The 19321-nt window shown below is 57.3% G+C and overlaps 1 protein-coding gene across 1 annotated transcript; it reads left to right on the top strand.

Moving 5' to 3' along the window:
- Window positions 1-8060: 8060 nt before the first annotated feature.
- Window positions 8061-18851, top strand: EFNB1 (ephrin B1). The gene is given in 6 exon segments (XM_020976577.2): window positions 8061-8553; window positions 15310-15587; window positions 16595-16656; window positions 16658-16688; window positions 16811-16942; window positions 17048-18851. Coding segments are annotated over 6 exon segments (1035 nt in total). The 5' UTR covers window positions 8061-8425; the 3' UTR covers window positions 17452-18851.
- Window positions 18852-19321: the final 470 nt, after the last annotated feature.

The raw sequence follows: 19321 nt of genomic DNA, 5'->3' as shown, positions 1-19321 counted from the left end.
GGGGTTTTCTTGGCAAAGATACTTGAGTGGTTTGCCATGTCTTTCTCCAGCTCATTTTACATTTAAATAGGGTGAAGTGACTTGCCCAGGGTCACACAGCTAGGAAGTGTCTGAGGCTACCTAGCTGCTCTTTCCCTTTTGTAGTTGTAAGAAAAGGGCACCTCATTGAAACTTGTCATAATTAAGGAAATTCAATCATGAGGTTGAATAACTCAGAGTAACTTTTAAGTAGTGAAATACCTGCCATCCTTGTAATACTTACCCTTGATCAAGATACATAGACAGGCTCTGATTTCCCAATGGGTGACCCCAAAGCCTTCTTGTGAATATAGCCTGGCTTTACCACTTGCCACGTATGTGACTTTGAGCCCATCCTTTCCCCTCTCTAGGCCTCAGTTTACTTCTTCAAAATGAGGGAGTTGGACTCTAAGATTTCTAAGGTCCTTTTCTACTTCTAGAACCCTTTGAAAAGAGATATTTGAAACTGGAAAACAATTTCAAGAAAGACAACAATATTGTGAAAATAATCAACTTTGAAAGACTTAGAAACTCTGATCAATGCAATGGCCTCCCATGATTCCAGAGGACTGATGGTGAAATGTTCTGCCTATATCCAGACAGAGAGCTGGTGGTTCAGACTGCAGATTGTGGCACATTTGCTTTCCTCTCTTTCTTTTTAGACAAGGCTAATGGGAGAATTTGTTTTGTATGACTATAGATACTTATAATGAGTTGTTTTTCTTGCCTTCTCAATGGGTAAGGAGGGGGAAGAAGGAAGGAGAGAATTTGGAGCTTAAAATTGAATTTAAAAAAAGAGAGAAAAGCTCATGGCATAAAAGACCAGAGTAAATTTATGGGGGGAAATGTCAGTTTAAACTTCCAAAGGGGAGGGGCACCCTAGTTCTAGGATCACATGGACTGGGAGTATGTCCTAGGGGAGCCTGACTGCCAAGTGGTTCAGCATGCTTCCTCTTGAGTTTAGTCTAGGAGTCTCACTAAACAAAGCTTAGTTTGATCTGTGTCCAGAGTCTTCCCAAAAGGGATCAAAGTGAAGTGTCTTAACAGGGTCCCCATGAGTCTTTGGGGCTATTCTGTAAACAGGCAAAGCACCCAGTATTTCTATAACTAGGTATGGAAGAGCTTTCTGTCAGTCTGTTAACTCATAGGTCTCTTGAACATCAAGGTTTTCCAACATAACTATCTCCTTGTTGCGAGTCTTGACAGAAAAGTCAGGCTTCATCCAGTTAGCCCTTTGTTTCTGTCAGAGCTCTCCTGAGCTGAAGTCATGGCTGACTGGTCAGCTCCTCCCAGTCTCTCTGTCAGCCAAGAGCCCAACTGGTTAAGAGTGTGTGTGTGTGTGTGTGTGTGTGTGTGTGTGTGTGTGTGTGTATGTGTGTGTGACCTCACTGTCTTCTGAGAGCACAAAATCTGAGTTGGTGAGGAGGTGGTGTTCCTGCTCAAACACTGGCAGAAAGGGTACACATCGATTTGACCGTGATTTGTCTTCTAGTCTTGGAAGCCCCGACACGTTCAACAGTGTGCAGTCGAGCCCACCAGGCTGTGGCTCCCCTTGAGGACAGGGAGCTCTGACTCGAGATGCCTTGATCTCTGCCAAAGGGAGCGATTCCGGGGGCAGCTGGCACGGTCAGCTTGGGACATGGCAGGGAATCCATACTCAGGTACTTTCTGGTTCCTGGCTGGGGATGCTTGGCTGTGCTCGGTGAAAGGATCAGGCATCACTCCTCTTCTAGGACTTAGGTGCTTGCTGTCTGCAACTCTTTAAAGCAAACAACTACAGACAAATTTGAAAAGTTTGCCAGCGCTGGTCTTCTCCAAACAGGCAGGATGTGCTTTTATTTGAACGGAGTGGGCCTATCTCCCACTGCTTGGCCCACCAGGAGCCTGTATAATTGGTTTCTTCCTAGCTCCAATGTGCTCTCCTTGACTCACATGTCCAAAGTCATCATTCAGTGCTTTTGTGGCTTTAGAGCAGTATGTAAACTGGGGAGCACCTGGTCCCATGCATGTAGACCAGCCACAGGCCAGTAGGCCTAGGCACTCTCTTGCTTAGGTCCAATTTCTGCCATTGTCTCAATCGTAGTAGAATCCTTTAGTATCACTGCCCTATTTCTTGGCCTGTAATGCTTCCTGGAGTCCTGTGTCAGCCATCTGCTCTAGCCACTAGTGATCCCCACACAGATGACTGAGGCACGGAAGGTTGGTTCTCCTATGCTGTTGGCATGCTGTCTGGAGGAAGCCCCAAGCTCTCAGCTATACAGTTCTCTATATGTCACATAGAGCTTTGACTCCTTTCGAGATCACTGTTGTACCAATGTCACATGGCCTTTGGGCACATGCATCTGCATCTATGGTAGTCTCCCTGGCCAGTAGTATGTGGTGAATTCAGAGTTGGCTGGCACTACCCCCCATCCCTTGCTAGCCAGCTTGGCATTGGTCAGTGTACTGTCATCAGTCTCCACTTGGAATTTAGTGCCATGTACATGTAAGGATAGGGTGGAAACCACCCCACTCCATTTTAGCTTGATACCTTGACTAGATGAGAACATCTCTTAATCAATCAATCATGGCTTTAAAAATAAGAGCACAAACTCTTTGAAAGCCATTCAAAGAAGCTAAATCATGCCAGACATAGGTCTGTTCCACTTGGCTGGGAGATTTCATTATGCCCTCTGGGTCTTGTAGGAGAGCACTGAGTTAGCTGGAATGTGAGGAATTCCAGAAATTGGAGTGGGCATGGAGTTCTAGCTGAAGCCCTCTGATAAGAAATCATCTGGGGGGGAAGCCTCAGCTTTGACCTTGGCCAGGTCTCCTTTCTTTCCACCCCAGCCTTTGACCCAAGGGGGCCTTTCCTTCTTCAAAGGGTCTGGAAGATGTACTTCCCACCTTATCCCATCAATGTTCTAAAATTGATCTGACTTGGAGCACCCTGGGGTAGTGTCCACCTCACTGGGAGCTGAGGACAGATTGTAGTCGTGGCTTTCAAAGGAAGTCAGGAAAGAGACCTCACCATGCAGAAGTGAAACTGCCATTCCCCAAAATCATTCCCCAAAAGAGAAGCAGTCAAAGGAAATGGCTGGTTTCCTTGGTTGGTTTGGATTTTTATGATTTTGTTTTGAGTATTTATTAAGTGCCTGATGGATCCGAGGCACTATGGGGGCTTTTGGTATGATTTGGAGTCATCACGAAATGCAAATATTTGGATACGCACACAGGAAATAAGAGGATGCCACATGAAAGTGTATCTCTATCTCCTGACTGCTTCCCAGCCCCCTACAAATATGCCCATGTCTCCCCCATCCTCAAAATCCTTTCACTTAGTCCATGCATCCCCACTAGCTAATCTCCTCTACCACTCCTCCTCTCTGACTAAACTTCTTTAGAAAGTTGTCTACATGAGGTGCTTCTGCTTCCTTTCCTGTCTCTTTCTCTCCCCTCCCCCTCCCACTCTTTCTATCTCTCCCTTTCTCTCTGTCTCCCTGTCTTTCCTTCTCTGTCTCTGTCTCTCTTTCCTTTCTCTGTGTCTCTCTCTTTCTCTCCCTATCTTTCCTTCTCTCTCTCTCTGTCTCTCTCTCTCTCCTCTGTGTCTCTCCCTCTCTTTCCTTCTCTCTCTCTCTGTCTCTCCTCTCTGCCTCTCTCTGTCTCTCCCTGTCTTTCCTTCTCTCTCTCTCTCTCTCTCTCTCTCTCTCTCTCTCTCTCTCTCTCTCTCTCTCTCTCTCTCTCTCTCTCTCTCTCTCTCTTTCCTAAACCTTTTGCAGTCTGGCTTCCAATCTCCTCATCCAACTGAAACTTCTTTCCCCAAAGTTACCAAGGAACTCTTAGTGACCAAATCCAGTGGACTTTTCTCAATCCTCATCACCCTCTTGTGTGGACGCTGTCTCCTCTCTAGGTTTCCAGGCCTCTCCTGGTGCTCTCCTAGTCCTCCTCCCACCTACCTGACTGCTCCTTCCCAGTCTTCTTGGCAGGGTCTTCCTCTCGATCATTCCCACAAAGCCTGACTCTTCCCAAGGTTCTCTCCTGGACACTCTCCTTCTCCTCTGGATTATCTCTCTTGGTGAGGTCATTGGGTCCCATGGATTCAACTCTGCCTCGTGTAGATGCTTCCTGGATCTATATCCAGCTGTGATATCTCACCTGGGCTCAACTCCCATCCCCCACTGACTTTGGGACATTTCAGACTGGGTGTCCCACAGGCATCTTAAACTCAACATGTTTGAACCTGAACTTGGTATCTTCCCACCCCCCCACCCCCCGACTCCCTCCCTCTTCCCAACTTTGCTGTTGCTGTTGAGTGTGCCCTAGCTTCCCTGTCATCCAGGGTCACACAAAACTCCTCCCTTCCTCAACTGCACTCCAGATATACAATCCATCGCACAGCATGTCTTGTATAAGTCCCCTCTTCCCTATTGAGGCAGGCCCTTCTCACCTCTTGTCTGGACTATTGCAATAACCTTCAGTCTCCCCCTCCTCCTGACCCACCCTGCCGGGTAGAACTCTGCCTCAAAGCGGGGGGGGGTCAAAAGTGGGAGCAGCCGCTACTTCTTTCCCTCCCATGACATTGATGAATGAGCCCCACTTCCCTGAACATTCCCAGGAGGGATGGCAGCAACAGATGGGGTGGGGGGACAGGGGTACTAGCTGGGGATTACTCTTCATTGTCTCACTCAGGAGGTGCAGGAAAGGTAGCCCTGTGTTGTGTGTACTTCTGTCTGGGCCCCTGGGTCTGGGGAGGTGTAAAACCTCACTGTGCTCAGCTGTGTGTTTTGGGGTTCACATTCAGGCCATGGAATGGCCACAGTGGGCATCCTTGGGAGTCAGGCTCCATGGTGCGGCTGGGCAGTTCAGCCAATCCTGTTGATGCAGGTGCTGTGTTCAGAGCGCTGTTCAATGAACCCCTGCCCTCAGGAAGGTTCCTGTCCTCTAGAAATAGCAGGAGCTCCCAACACAGGTAACTCTAATCCACGGCAGTCAGCCTGAATGAATCAAGGAGGGCCTAGCCTGCTGAGAAAAGCTCATTCCTGAGCGGCAGGATGAGGCTGGGCTCCGGGGAGGAGGGTGCCTCTGAGCTGAGCTTTTAAGGTTGGCCATGGGGCCACTTAGAGGAGAGGACAGAGGGCCTGTGGATGCCAAGGCACAAGATGAGGGAGAGGGGAACAGGGAGGCCAATGATGTGTGGGCATCTCAGGGCAGCAGCACTGGGGTGCAAGCTTGGGCAGCCCTGGAAGTGGAGTCCGGGGGGGTGGGGTGTCTGGGAAGGGGGAGCAGGCAGTTCTGGAAAGGAGGGAGGGGCTGGGATGAGAGAGAGCCGCATTCCCCACAAATCCCAATTTCCTGGCTCCCTTGCCTAGCCTCAGGGCCCTGAATCACTATGGTTCAAGTTGGGAAAGGAAGAGGGAGAGGGAGAGGAAAAGAGGCCTTAGCAGGGAGGGGCAGGCAGGAGGCAGCTGAAGTTTGTGCCCCTCACCAAAGCAGGGAGTGTGCCCAGCCCCATTTCCAGGGTCCACGCAGCAATACCATGACCCAACCTCTGAATCCACCCTGGAGCTTGGCTGGGGGTGGGGGGAAGGCTGGACCCTGCTCCTCCAGAAAGAGGCTTCCTGCCCAGCTTGGCCAGCTTGCCCTCCACAGGAGAGCCTTGGTACTTCTGATAGCTGCTTTTCCTCCCCATCACTTTCCTACTCTGGTGTTCTTGCTCAGTAGTTCCTGACAAGTTGGCCTGGCTAGGACTCTGGAGAGTTGGTGGGTGGCACTGGGCAGGTGGAGGAGGGCTGTTTCTCTGGAGGTTGGGAGGGGGTTCTGAGAACACGCCTTGGGGTCTCTGAGCCTGCAGGCCCCTGGATAGAGCAGGTTCGAGGACTGGGGGGCCCAGGCTGAGCAAACAGCTGCTGAGCAGAGCTGAACTCTCCTCTAGGCCAGCCTGAAGCTTTTTCATGTTCCAGGCACTTCCTGCCCCTGACCTCCAGAGCTGCCCAACTCCAGAACGTGGCCTTTGCCACCCTCCATCCCAGCATGGACTGCACGTAGCAGGCTCTGAGCCCCAACGGGGAGGTGGGGAGGGAGCCCTAGTTGGACGGGAGGCTCCCAGGGGCAGAGGCTCTTGTTCCTCTCGGAATGGAGTAAGTAAAGGCATTTGCCTGGGCGAAGGGTGAGACAGCTGCAAAGACTTGACCGTCATGGGGGGGAGAGGCAACTCGCCAGGCCTGAGGACTCCCATGGGCCCCGCCAGGTCCAGGCTCCAGGTCGAGAAGAAGCTTACTGCAGCTCCCGGAGCCCTGGGTTCATGTGGGCACAGAGCCGGGGGTCTCCGAGGAAGTCACCCTGCAGCTCCTAGTGCCAGCGCCAGGCACCAGCCCGTTTGCTGCCCCAGTTTTTCTACAGCTGTACAAGCCTGCCCCCAAGCCCAGCCCTTCCCTCTTCTGCGGAGCTTTCTTTTCTCCCTCCCGCTCCGACTTTTCCTGCTCGAGTCCCTCCCTCTGTGTGGCAGAGAACTGAGCCCCGCCACAGCCGGGAAGCCTCAAGCCTCCGAGAGCGCCCCAGGGCCGAAGGGCTCCCTAAGTAGGCGCCTACCGCCACAGCCGCCTGTAGTTCTCCCACGGGCCTTCAGGCGGCGGTATTGGCCCGCAAAAAGGCACACGAGGGGCCGAATGAGAAGGGGAACCTGGCCCCAGAGGAGCCCAGGGAAAGGATTCCCGAAAAGTTACGATTGTCTCCGGCAGGGCCAGAGTACAAGTCCGTGAGGGGACACTGAGGCATAGCGAGCCTGCCCAGGAATCTGGCGCCTCTTTCTCCTTGCCTTTTAGCAGAGTTGCTACTGACCCATTGGAGAGGAGGGCTAGGGTCCGACTCGTCTTCGCCCATCTATAGTGGCTTGCTTGGGGGGTGGGTTGGGGAGACAGACTGAGTCAGATACACTCCCCGTCGGAGCTGGAAGGCAGCTTAGAGACAATCGTCACATCACAAAAGGGGAAACTGAGGCTCAGAGCCCGGGGATTTCGAATCACAGCATGACAGACCTGGTTGGGTCTTAGGGACCCTCCGGCGCAGGGCTCCCCCACCCCCCACCCCCGCCTTGGAGGCCACGGCTGTTTCCGAAAGTTTGGAGAAGAATGGATGACGGCCCCTTTGTTGTACATCTAAATTCCTAGTGGAAGGGAAGGGCTGAATTTCAACTCATGGGGAGTGAGCCTAAAGGTGACATTTCCCTTCATCCAAATTCACGGACGCCCTGACTTGTATCCAGGGGCTAGTCCAGCCCCGTCCCTTCACAGAGGGGGAACTGAAGCCTGGAGCTGGGGAAAGAACTTGGGAGCCCAGGCTGACGTCCTGAATGGGCCCTCGGAAATCATTTCTACTCTAACTCCTTCGTTTGACAGTAGACTAACTCAGGGCCCAAGAGAGGAGCAGGGACTCGCCCAAGGTCACACAACGAGTAGGTGCCTGAACACTGGGGTCAGTGGAGACGTTCACTGGCTAGAAATGAGCTGGAAGCCCCGTGGGCGCCATGGCCCCTTCCCCCCGCCCCAGGCTCTAAGCCCCAGGAGCAGAGAAGCCGGGGCGGAACAGGAAGGTACAGCCCCGCCCCCCCCCGCGGGGGTCGCCGTGCTGGCTGAGAGCGGTGCCCACGCGGGTATAGGCACTCTCTCCAACCTGCTGGCACCGGCGGCGCGGCGCCCTTAAGAGCCGAGCTCCTTCCACGCCTCCTCCCCGCTCCAGGGGCGTGGCTCAGGCCGAGGACCCCGGCGCCGAAGCTCGCCATTGGCCAAGAGGGCCGGGGCTGCCCCTGAGTCCGCCTGAGCGGGAGAGTAGCCGGCCGGGCCCATAGTGAGCGGAGTCTGTGCGCGGTGGGTCGCCGTGGCAGACGTGTGGGCCGTTCGCTGCTCGCCGCTCTCCGCCCCGCGCCCCGCGCCCCGCGCCTCACGCCCCGCTCCTCGCCCCGCGCCGCCCCCTCCCGGGCCCTCCCCGCCGCCCCCCGAGCGAGCGAGAGAGCTGATGGGCGGGCCTCGCCGGCCCCCGCCCCGGCCCCGGCCCCGGCTCCGGCTCCGGCCCCGGCCCGCGGCGGCACAGGCGGCCCCCGGGCGCGGCTGAGGGAGCAGCCGTCGGGGGCGGCCCGGGTCCGAGCCAGCCGGCCAGCTAGCCAGCCAGCCAGGCGCCTGGGCCGGGCCGGACCGGGGTGCCACTGTCAGAGCCGCCGGCGGCGGCACCGGGATCGGGATCGGGGCCAGACTGGACGGGCGGCGGGCCATGGGCGACTGAGCTGCGCCGAGCCAGCAGCGATCGACCCGAGTGAGCGACCAACCCACCCGGGGGGCCGGCGAGCGATCGACCCGAGGGAGCGACCGACCCACCCGGGGGGCCGGCGAGTGAGCTAGCGAGCGAGCGAACGCTCGAAGGGAGGGAGCCCGGCAGGATGGCCCGGCCGGGGCTGCGCTCCGCCGGAGGCAAGTGGCTGCTGGGGCTCGTGCTGGCGCTCTGCCGCCTAGCCACGCCGCTGCCCAAGACGCTGGAGCCCGTGTCCTGGAGCTCCCTCAACCCCAAGTAAGTGGCCGCGCGCCCGCGCGCCCGCCTGTCTGTCCTTCTGTCAGTCTGGCCGCCCGCTCGCCCGGCCGTCTGGCCGCCCGTCTGCCTGTCTGCCCATCTGGCCGCTCGTCCGTCCGTCCGCCCGTCCATCTGGCCGTCTGGCTGCCAATCTGCCCGTCCGTCCTTTGGTTCGTCTGTCCGCCGGCCGATCTGTCTGTCTGCATGTCTGGGGCTCGTCCCGGCCTCCCGCCGGCCTCGGCCGCACTCGGACCCCTTCTCTGGGACTCCCGGCGGGGCTGGGCGGGGCAGGGCCCGCTCTGGGTCGCCAGCTCCCGGCCGACGGCTGCACTGGGCTGCGCTGGGCTGGGCTGGGTTGGGCTGGGCTTCGAGGCCGCCACCGGCCTTCAGTCGTGGGACCGCCAGTCCCGGGGCTGCGCTCGTTACCCTCCCCCTTTCTTCCCTCTCAGTCTCTGTCTGTCTTCCCTCTTTCTCTCCCTTTCTTCCTCCATCGTCACCGCCCCCCCCCCAGCTCCAGCCTTCTCCGTTCTGTTCTCTCCTCTCTGCCGGGGGGCCCGGGGAGGCGCCGCTCGGAGCTCACAAAGGCGGGGAAAGGAAGGGGGGCGCCCCAGTGGCACCCCCCTCAGCCCGAGTCGTTGTTCCGCCCTCCCGCCTTTGTGCGCCGCCGCCCCCCCCAGCTCCGGAGGAATGGAGGCCCCGGGGGGAGGAAGGAGTGGAGCCCCCCCGGGCCTTCCTGCCGGGTGGGCTGGGGGCGAGGGGTAGCCTTTTGGCCGTCTCCTCCCTTCCCACCGCCACACCTTTCCCTGGAGATTTTTTGCATTGGAGCGGGGGTTGGGGGCTTCGAAGAGCCCTGAGCACCCTTGTCTTGAGGCAGAAGGCAAAGGGCAGCAATTCTCCATGCTCTATTCTTGCCCCTCCCTCCCCCCCTCCCCAGTCCAGCGGCTCTTCCTGCCTCTAGCCAACTTTGCTCCACTTTCCCAGTTTTTAAAGTATAACTTCAAGGGGTCCCTTCAGCCAGAAATTGCCCCGTTCTGTATTGTGCTGGCTCGAAGGGCCCCTGGCAGCTGCTCCAGCCCCGAGGCCTTGGCTGAGCACCTACTGTGTGGGCTGAGGGAGATGCAAAGATCCCCGGGGTGGGGTGGGGGTAACCAGAGGGGATGGCACCAGTGGGAAAGCAGAGCCCCCAGCAGGTGGGTCACGGGGGGGGGGGCGCTTCCCTCAACTCCTTTCCCAACTCTTAATCGGTGGGCTGGGGAGTGCCAGAGGGACTTTGGAACTCTCTTCTGGAACCTTGAAGTGCTCAGAGCCATGAGGCAAGCGAGGCCTGAGCCCTTGTCGCCCCAAGGGCTCAGTGGTCTGGGGACCTGGGCAGCCTAGCACGGGGAGAGAAGTTGCTAAGTACATTGGTATGTACGTGTGTGTGTGGGGGGGGGGGTGCCGCCGAGCAGGATGGGACAGGATGGGGACTGGAGAGCCTTTGCCTAAAGGCATCTAGGGTTCACTCACACCCATGTGTGGGAGTAGAAGGGGGGGTGGGGAACAGGGCAACCGAGCTGGTTCCTTGGGTCTCTAACTGCAGAGAGTACTTGGCTAGAAACAAGCCTCTGTCTGTCAGGGAAGCTAAGAGACGCTCCTGGGGCCCCAGGTCCTCGCTCCTTCCTCCTCCATGCCCTAGTTTCACCATCGCTTGTCCTCTCTACTTGTCCTGCCCCAATCCGAGGAATCAGGGGCCTGCAGAGACTCCACGGGATACTAGCAGATCGAGAAAACTGCGAGTTGCCATCCTCTTCCTATCTTCTGGGACTTGAGAGGGGAAAGCTGCAATCAGGGCAGGTTGCGATGAGCCTCAGTGGCAAACTCCCAGAGAGCTTCTGGGCCAGCTTCCTATGGTCTTCACCTTATTTCTGAGTGCTCCGCCCCCCCCATCCACACTTTCTCCCTCACTTAGTCACCCCCATGCCACTTTCTCACATCCTTTTGTTTCTCGCACATACCAGCACTTTTCCTCCCAGCTCTGTTTCTGTCTCTCTCTGTCTCTCTCCTTCCACCTCCTCCCCCCTTCCCTCTCCTTCCCTTTCTCTCCTCCCCCTCTCTTCCCCTCTCTCTCCTCTCTTTCCTTCTCCCCTCCCCTCTCTCTCCTCCTGCTTCTCTCTTTCTCCCTCTCCTCTCTCTTCCTCCCCCTGTCCTTTCCTCTCTTCCCCTCTCTCCTCTCCCTCTCACCCCTCTTTCTCTCTTCTCTATTTCTTCTTCTTTCTCTCCTCCCCCTCTCCCCTCCTTCCTTCCTTCTCTTCCCTCCCACTCCTCTCTCTCCCCTCTTTTTCTCCCCTCTGTCCCCTTCCCTCCTCTCCCCCTCACTCCTTCCCTCTCTCTTTTCCTTCCCCCTCTTCCTCTCTCTCCCTCTCTCTTCCCTCCCCCCTCCTCTCCCCCTCCCTTCCTCTCTCCCTCTTTTTCTCCCCTCTTCTCCCCTCTGTCCCCTTCCCTCCCCCTCATCCTTCCCTCTCTCTTTTCCTTCCTCCCTCTTCCTCTCTCTCTCCCTCTGTCTCTGTCTCCCCCTACCCCCTTTCCTCTTAGCTTTTAGTCTCAGCTCTATCAGGGAGCTGGTAGCCCCACCCCTCCCCCAGCCCCTGTAAACCTGCCTTAATTGCTTCCTCCTTGGGAAAAAAAACCTCAAAATAAATAAGGGCTGGGGGTCTCTGTTTCCAGGTTGCAGGGCCTTGCTTTCAAGGGCTAGCAGGGGCTGGCTCAAGGTGCTGCCAGGCACTGACTGGCAGGGGCTTTTGCCCAGGAGTCTCCTCACATGGCCTCTGGGGCCAGTGGACTCTGCAAGGTCAGCTGGCTGGTAACCAGGGCCTCTGGGCTTCCCTGGCTGACCCCTGAAGGTGAGGGAAGGATACTTCCCACTTCCCTTACAGAAAACTTAGACTAGGCAGCCCCCCAGTAGTCTTGGGGTGCTGCTTAGCGCCATGCAGCTGCTGCTATTCCATTTGAGGCCTGTCTTGCTCCCATCCTGACCTTCCCGTCCCTCCATGGGGAGCTGCCTTCTGATGTTTGAAGCCAAGGCGTAGGGCCTGGATTCATACTCCCCCACGTAAGCTGGCGGCCATTTGGGCAGGATTAGCTGGGGGACCCTGACTCTGGGCCCTTTTTACCCACTCCCTTGTCCCTACCTTTAGTGCTGCTTGGGAGGCTGCTAGGGCCAAGGGCTGACCTTTCTTTCTAACAGCTTGTAGCTGATGGGGCATGGGGGGTGAAGGGGTGAGGAGGGGCTCTGCTGAGTAAGAGATTTGGGGTATTTGTGTATTGAAGTCTGGACAAGAGGGAGGGAGCGAGCAACGAACCCATCCAATGATTCCTCCCTGTGATGGATGTATGAGGAGCAAGGCTTGGCTATGTGGGCTGGATTGTAGCGGCCCCTACCCTCACCTCTCTGAACCTCTCATTGGCACAGAGCAGAGGGCAAGGGTGTAGATAGCACTTGAGCTTGGGAAGTCTTTGGGCAGTGGCCCCTCAGCCCCATTCTCCTTTCTGTGTGTGTGTGTCTGTGTGTCGATGTGATGTGTGGTGTGATGTGAGGTGATGTGATGCCTTCTGGGTAGGATGAGACCCAAGCCTGTGTGTCTGCATGGCAGCAACAGAGCCTTGCTGCCCTCCCCCCCATTTGTGGGCTTTCCATATTGTGTGATTGGCAGGTAAGCCCAGCCCCTGGGCCTGAGGCCAAGGCCAGCAACCTCATGGCACAGCTTCCCATCTCTTGGGTCTCAGGCAGCCCCTTTTACCTTGCTTTGCCTGCGACCACTCCCCTTGCTTGGCCTAGAATCAGGAGTGGGCAGTGGAGATGGGGGCTGTTCAAGGGGGGCTTCCTGAGAGGCTGTCCCCAGAGCCCTTTGCTGCTGGCCTTGGATGGAGTTAGAGGAACCTTTGTGGGGAATTTTGCGCCCAGCTTGAAGAAGAGCTGGTCCATGCTCTGGATGGAGACAGGGCCTCCAGTCTGGGCCTCTCGGCTCCAAGGGCTGTGGGCAGAGGCCTGCTGCCTGGAGACTTGCTTGGGCCTCTGCTTCTTTCTAGCCTGCAGGCTGACTGGGCTGGCTGGTCAGCATCCCTCTGGCCCCTGTGAGCATCTAAGTGAGGTGGCAAGAGGCTCAAGGTGTGGGTGAGGTTTGTTCCTGAGTCCCCCACCTGTTACGTGGGAGAACTGCTGCTTCTGGGGCCTCCCCCTGGCCCAGACTATCCAGGTCTGGTTCTCCAAAACCATCTGGACTCTGGCTCCCATGTAGGGGGGAAGGGGGTGTTCCTTGAGGTCACCCAGGGCCCCCCAGGATCAAGCTTGGATGGGGGGAAGTCTTCAGGGGTTACCATGGTAACTCACTCTGGGCTCCCTGCTGAGCCATGTCAATCCCCTTAGTTTCCAGAAAAGGGCTTTGTCTGGGGGTCGCCTGGGCAGGAAAGCACTCCTCAGTCATGGGGGTGGGGTAGGCTAAGGCCTGGAAAGGTGAAACTGGGTGGGCAAAGGGGCTGTGCTCCCACCACTGGGAGAAGGCGGAGGGGAAGGAAGCGTGCAGAGCTCTCCCATATCTGGGACAGAATGAAGGGAGCTTCCAGGCTACCATTAGGCCTCACGTCTCTGTCATTGTGACTTAGGGCCAGGACTGCACTGGGCTTTGGGACAAACTCGGGCTGAGTTCTTATTGCCCTGGGACCTGGAGAGAGGGGATCCTCCTGGGTAATTAGCCAATTAGAATCAGCCAGCATTGATTAGGCACCTGTTCTGTTCCAGGCACTGTTAGATGCTCCAAAGGCCCTATCCTTAGGGAGCTTAGATCTATAGCTGGGGGCAGGGTAACCTCCACATAGAGAGGTCTATATGAAATTGGTACTTTGGGAGTGGTGGCACTGGCTGTGTCGGGGGCAGCCATGCAAAGACATGGAGGTGGGAAATGGAGTCATTTCCATAAGGCTGGAGGAGGGCTGACATGCCAAGTAGAGGAAGCCACATTTGATCCTTGAGGTAACAGGAAGCCAGGAAGGGACTTGGTAAGAGCTGGGCCTGGCCTAGAGAGAGCCTCTGGGCAGGGTGTCCCAGTAAAGAAGGCAGGGTGCTGGCTGTGGTGGTGGAGAGAAGGCCTGGGAAAGGAGATGCTGGGAGGAAAGGACAAGATTGAGCATTGGAGTGGCTATGTAGGGCTGAGGCCAGAGCACTGTTCTAGGCAGGAGGGCTAGCCACACCACACCATGCTGAAAGGGCCACCCCATGTTTTGGGGCATAATATCAGGGCAGGACCACTGAGTGGAAGTGGTATTCGGGGGGGGGCATGGAACAGGGACCATTCACAATGATTTCCCTGTTTCCAGTTAGTACCAGCCTGAGACCTTGCCCCCCCCCCCCTTAGTGCTAGGAGACCCTCCATTCTAACCTCCCAACTACCTCCTAACTGGCCTCTCTGACTCAGTCTAGGCCTCTCTGACTCCACTATCCCATCTCACTCCTCACACTTCCGTGTGTCCCCCACTTTTGGAAGAGGTCCCCATTGCTGACAAGAGAAAGTTGACATTTCTGGCCTTGTGCAGCCTGCACCCCAGGCCTTCCCTCTCCTTACCCCTTACGCCACCCCCCCACCCCTTTCTGCACACCATTTCTGGCCTGGCCTCCTTCTCACACTCTCTGCTTGTGCCCATCACTGTGGCCCTTAACCCAGAGTGCAGCCTCCTGCCAGCTTGGCATGCTGGGCCTTTGTTTGCCTTAGGCCTCTCTCTGTCTAGACCAGAAACACCAGTTCCTAGCATGTAACACTCCCAGACCTCTGGAATCCCCAGGGAGCAGGCAGCCATTTGTCTGAGTTCTAGGCCTAAACCGAGACTTTCCCTGAACAGCTTAGGTCCTGGTTGAAACTCTGTTCCTCACCCCCAAAGCCCAGGGAGCCTGGAAGAAAAAGGCCCAATTTGGAGCGAGATTCCCTCGTGTCTTGGGGGTCTGTGGGCATGGCTTCCTGTTTCCTGCCCTCCTAGGTGTGCAATGCATCAAGGCCTGAGCCTGCCCCTTGTGAGTTGGGCTGAGGGAGGGCCCCAGGGCACGGGCTCTGGAGTCCGCACCTTTTCTCTGTTCTTGTGGCTGGCTTTTACCTCCCCTGCTTTTGGGGGCTGGGCTCCCTAGTGAGAATGGCGAAGGGGAGAAGGCACATGTCATGGTGCCCGTGCCATGAGCGTGAGGACCAAACGGGAATCCCACTGTTGTGGAGAGGCATCAGCACCCACCAGTTGGGCTTCTGGCTTTTGGGTATCGCTAGAACTGCCCCCCCCCAGGACGGAATTTTACCCCACTGCACCCTGTGCCCAGCCCTTGCCCTGCCCTTACTGGGTTTGCTGGTGGGTAAGAAGGGGGAGGGGGCAGGTTAGGCTTCCTCACCCTTGGCTGGGAGCATGGAGGGTGGTGGCTAAGGCAGGTGAGGGCTTGCTGGGCTCTTTAGGCTGGGGGTGGGGAAGGATGAGCAAAGGGATGAGGGGGGGTGTATGTGACAACACCCCCCTTTGGAAGAACCCAGGCCTGGAGACTCAGGAGGTCATTCGTAGGCATCTAGTCCATTGGCTACGTCACATGGTTGCATTAGGGCCATGGGCTCCCTTAGTCGATGCGTCCCACCCTGGGGAGGGGTAGGAGGCTGCCTGCTCTTCCCTCTTCTTGGGCAGGCTGCCAAACCTTCATGGGCCCCGTTAATCTCGAGGGGAGGCTCTAGCTCTCACCACTTCGTCCCTCTTGAGCAGGTTCCTGAGCGGGAAGGGATTGGTGATCTACCCGAAGATTGGCGACAAGCTGGACATCATCTGTCCTCGGGCGGAGGCCGGCCGGCCTTATGAATACTACAAGCTGTACCTGGTGCGCCTGGAGCAGGCAGCGGCCTGTAGCACTGTGCTAAACCCCAAAGTGCTGGTCACCTGTAACCAGCCTGAGCAGGAGATCCGCTTCACCATCAAATTCCAGGAGTTCAGCCCCAACCACATGGGCCTGGAGTTCCAGAGGCAGCAGGATTACTACATCACATGTGAGTGCCCTGCCGCCCGCTGGGGTCCCCCTCCTCACTGGCGCTTCGTGCAGCTGGCAGCTAGAAGCATTCCCTGGACCTGTCCCCAGCTTGATCCCCATGCCTATGAGCAGGCTGGTGATCACCATTGACCCGTGCCACCCATTCCTCAAGCTCTTGCCTGCTTTGCCAGTGATATTGGTCTCCTTTCCCACCTCATCTCGAGGCCTTTTCCCCTTCACTTGTAGTGAGGAGGATGGGGGGCAGGGTGGGCCTCGGGAAATGACTTGTGTGTCTGCTATGGGGAGGGGCGGGGACAAGGAGACTTGGGGTAGTGATGCTATGGCCACCGCCGCCACCTAATAGGAAACTCTAGGTCTGGGAAAGGCCGGTAGGTATCGGCCCAAGGTCATGCAGCAAGTTCACAGTTCAGTCAGGCTCAGGATCTGGCATTGCTGCCTCCCAGATCTTTCTACTTTTTCTCTTCCTTCCATGCCCCTGGAAGGGGGGGCCCTGGCATCCACGATGAAGATGTCTGCAGAGGCTTCTGAGAAGGGACATAGGAGGCTGCTAAAAACCTTGGCTGCCTGGACCCTTTGGCACAGTCCAAGCCCCTTTGGGCAATTTTCTCTGCTGGAGCTGGGTAGGGGGCAGCTGGCTGCTGAGAAGGCCCAGGCCAAGGGAGCTGTGTGCCCTGGGGCAGATAGGGGCTTGGGGGTAGGGGAATCATATCCTTCTACTCTTGTGACTGGGAAGATGCCAGCCCAGGGTAGCTGCCTGGTCAGCCGCACCTTACCCTCAGAGCAGGAGAACCTGGAAGCCAATATTGGCCAACCCCCCGGGGCCCCAAGCTGTAAGTCCCCCAGAGGCCGATTTCATTCTCCATGCCCTTTCCCCTGGGACATTCTAGGATTTCTGTATGGAGCAGGCCCTGGTGCCTCAGGCTACTGGGGGACCGTTCTTTGTTCCCTGTGGCTGGGCTGCAGGCTCCCCCAGTCTCTGAGCCCCACCTTCTCCATTTCTTCTAGCCACATCCAATGGGAGCCTGGAAGGGCTAGAGAACCGAGAAGGGGGTGTGTGCCACACTCGGGACCATGAAAATTGTCATGAAGGTCCAGCAGGGTGAGTAGGCTGACCTTTGATCTGTATGGATCTGGTATTGCTGCCTGTATGGTGGGGGTAGGGGGCCCTAGACTGTGCCAGGGGCTCTTGGCTAGCCTGGCCTCTCTCTGCCATGTCACCAGATCCCAACGCTGTGGTACCCGAGCAGCCAACCACAAGCCGGCCAAGCAAGGAGACAGACAACAGGGTGAAGGTGGCAACGCAGCCCCCCCGAGGGCGGGGCCCTTTTGGTGACGACAGCAGTGGTAAGCGTGGTGAGTGTCGTGGATCTCGAGCCGGCTGGCATTGCCAGCACTGCTAGGAGCCGTTGTCCTGGGCACCGCTAAGCATTTGTCTCCCTCTCCCCCCCACATCTGCAGAGACTAGCGGTCAGGACGGGAAGAGCCCCAGTGGCAGCGGTGCTGGCGGTGGGGCCGATGGCTTCTTCAGCTCCCGAGTGGCTGTGTTTGCAGCTATCGGGGCAGGCTGTGTCATCTTCCTTCTCCTCGTCATCTTCCTCACGGTGCTGCTCTTGAAGCTTCGGAAACGGCACCGCAAACACACACAGCAGCGGACGGCAGCCCTGGCCCTCAGCACCCTGGCCAGCCCCAAAGGCAGTGGCACCGCGGGCACGGAGCCCAGTGACATCATCATCCCCTTACGGACTACAGAAAACAACTACTGCCCTCACTACGAGAAGGTGAGCGGGGACTATGGGCACCCTGTCTACATCGTCCAGGAGATGCCTCCTCAGAGCCCTGCCAACATCTACTACAAGGTCTGAGTGCCCTGAGCAACGGGCATGAGCCTGGACAGGCACCCTCCTCCCATGCCAGCCGGGTCCTGATGTGGGTATATAGGTTTTTAGCTTCTTGGCTTTTAGAATTCCCTGCCCTCCTGTCTCAGGGGTGGGTAAGAGGGCAGGGGTGTGCCCTTGGGGTGCACCCTCCTGTCTCTCTCCCCTCTGTTCTTGTGCCTTCCTCATCCCGTGCCCTGCCTGGGCCTCTGGTGCCAGTGCCACGGTGGCAGGGTTGGACATTGGCTAGCAGTTGGCACCTGGCTCTGCCCTCTCCTCCACATCACGCCCACCCCAGACTCGGCCCACCTTTGGCCATCATTGTCTTCTTGAACCCTGCTCCCTTTTAACTGGCCGTTTTTCATCTCTTTGGAAGAAAAAGCCAAAGGGGCCGACAGAACAAAGGAAGCGCAGTGAAAGGAGGGGCCCTCTTGGGCCCAGCTCTCCAGGACCCCCCCACCCCAGCTGTTCTTGAGCTTTGGTATAGTAGAGTGACGTTTCTCTGGCTGAGCTCCGTGGGATTTCTGGAGGGGGCCAGGCCTGGCCTCCACCATGTAGTGAGTGGCTGTGTGTGGCAAGAGGTGCCCTCAGCCTATCCCACTGCCAGACTGGCCTGAGAGTTGGAATACTAGGCCCTGGTTGTTGGTGGGATTTTTTTGGGGGGGGGTATCATCCCACCCTCTGCTCCCCCCCCCCCAAATCCCTTCCTTGTGGGATTCTTGGGCACCTCCTGCCTCCCTCACTCTCACGGTAATTAGTGTCTTAATTGGCTGTTGCCAAGGCAACAGGAGAGCTGCAGGCATTGTGACCTCATTGGGGGGTGGGGTGCACAGGTGGCTATTTGCCCTGGAGAACTGGGAGTTTCCCTTCTCCCCTCTCCCCTTCCCCCTCCCTTTCAGCATGGCTCTTCCTGCCGAACCCAGGGGTTCTGCTACCCGCTTTGAGCTGGAGCAGGTGTGTGAGTCAGAAGCCGGAGCTCTGCCCACCCCCTGTTCCTCCAGGTTGGGGAGGGGGGAGCATGGGGCCAGATGCTGACGGGGCACTGGTGGGGCTGGTCTTCTGGAGCCCGGGGCACACATGGGGTTCCCCTGCTCATTGCCCTCATGGGGGCTTGACTGCTGCTTGCCAGTGAGACGGGAACCAGGGGCTGGGCTTCCAGCGCTCCTGCCTCCCCGTCTTGGCCGGGCTCCGAGCCTCAAGGATGGGGCACCCAGCCACCCTCCCACCCTCTAGGGGATGGGCAGAAGGTTGTGGCTTTGTTTCTGTTTATGTAAATACGAGTCTTTTTGGAAGAAAACCTGTAAAGATGTTTTGTACAAACAATTATTTTCTTGTTGCTTTTTCTTAGAAAAAATATGAGAACTAAAAAAATTAACCACACAGAGAAACGGATGTAAGCCAGTGTCGTGATGTGCCTGGGGAGTGTGTTGTGTGGAACTCTCTGGGTTGGGTGGGGGGGTATTTGCTGGGATTTCAAACTCCCAGAGCAGAGCACCAAGACAGAACCAGTGGCCAGGCCCATCTTTTCTTCCTTTGTCCCCCTGCCCCTTTCCCACCCTCTCAGGGGTCCCCCGTCAGACCCTACTAGCACCGAGGCGCTAGTCAGGAGTGTCTCAGCCCAGGGCCTCGTTGCAGGGGATCGATGGGGGCATTGAGGTAGGTGACTTGGATGTGTTCACCTTGCCTGGGAGCTGGGGTGGGGCCTGCCTCTGAAGCTCACTTGTCCCCTGGTGCTGATGAGGGATGCTGGCCTCCGTTGTGTACCAAGGCTCACAGCTGTGGTTGTGGAGTGCTGGCTCTCAATCACTCTGACCTCGGAGATACTCCAGAGAGTACTGAGGCTGTAGTCCTCTGGGTA

Source organism: Phascolarctos cinereus, unplaced genomic scaffold (assembly GCF_003287225.1).
Source record: "Phascolarctos cinereus isolate Bilbo 61053 unplaced genomic scaffold, phaCin_HiC Scaffold_8;HRSCAF=390, whole genome shotgun sequence".
NCBI classification, from domain to species: domain Eukaryota; kingdom Metazoa; phylum Chordata; class Mammalia; order Diprotodontia; family Phascolarctidae; genus Phascolarctos; species Phascolarctos cinereus.
The sequence above is the reverse complement of the archived record's forward strand: the minus strand, read 5'-3'. Positions and strand labels throughout refer to the sequence as shown.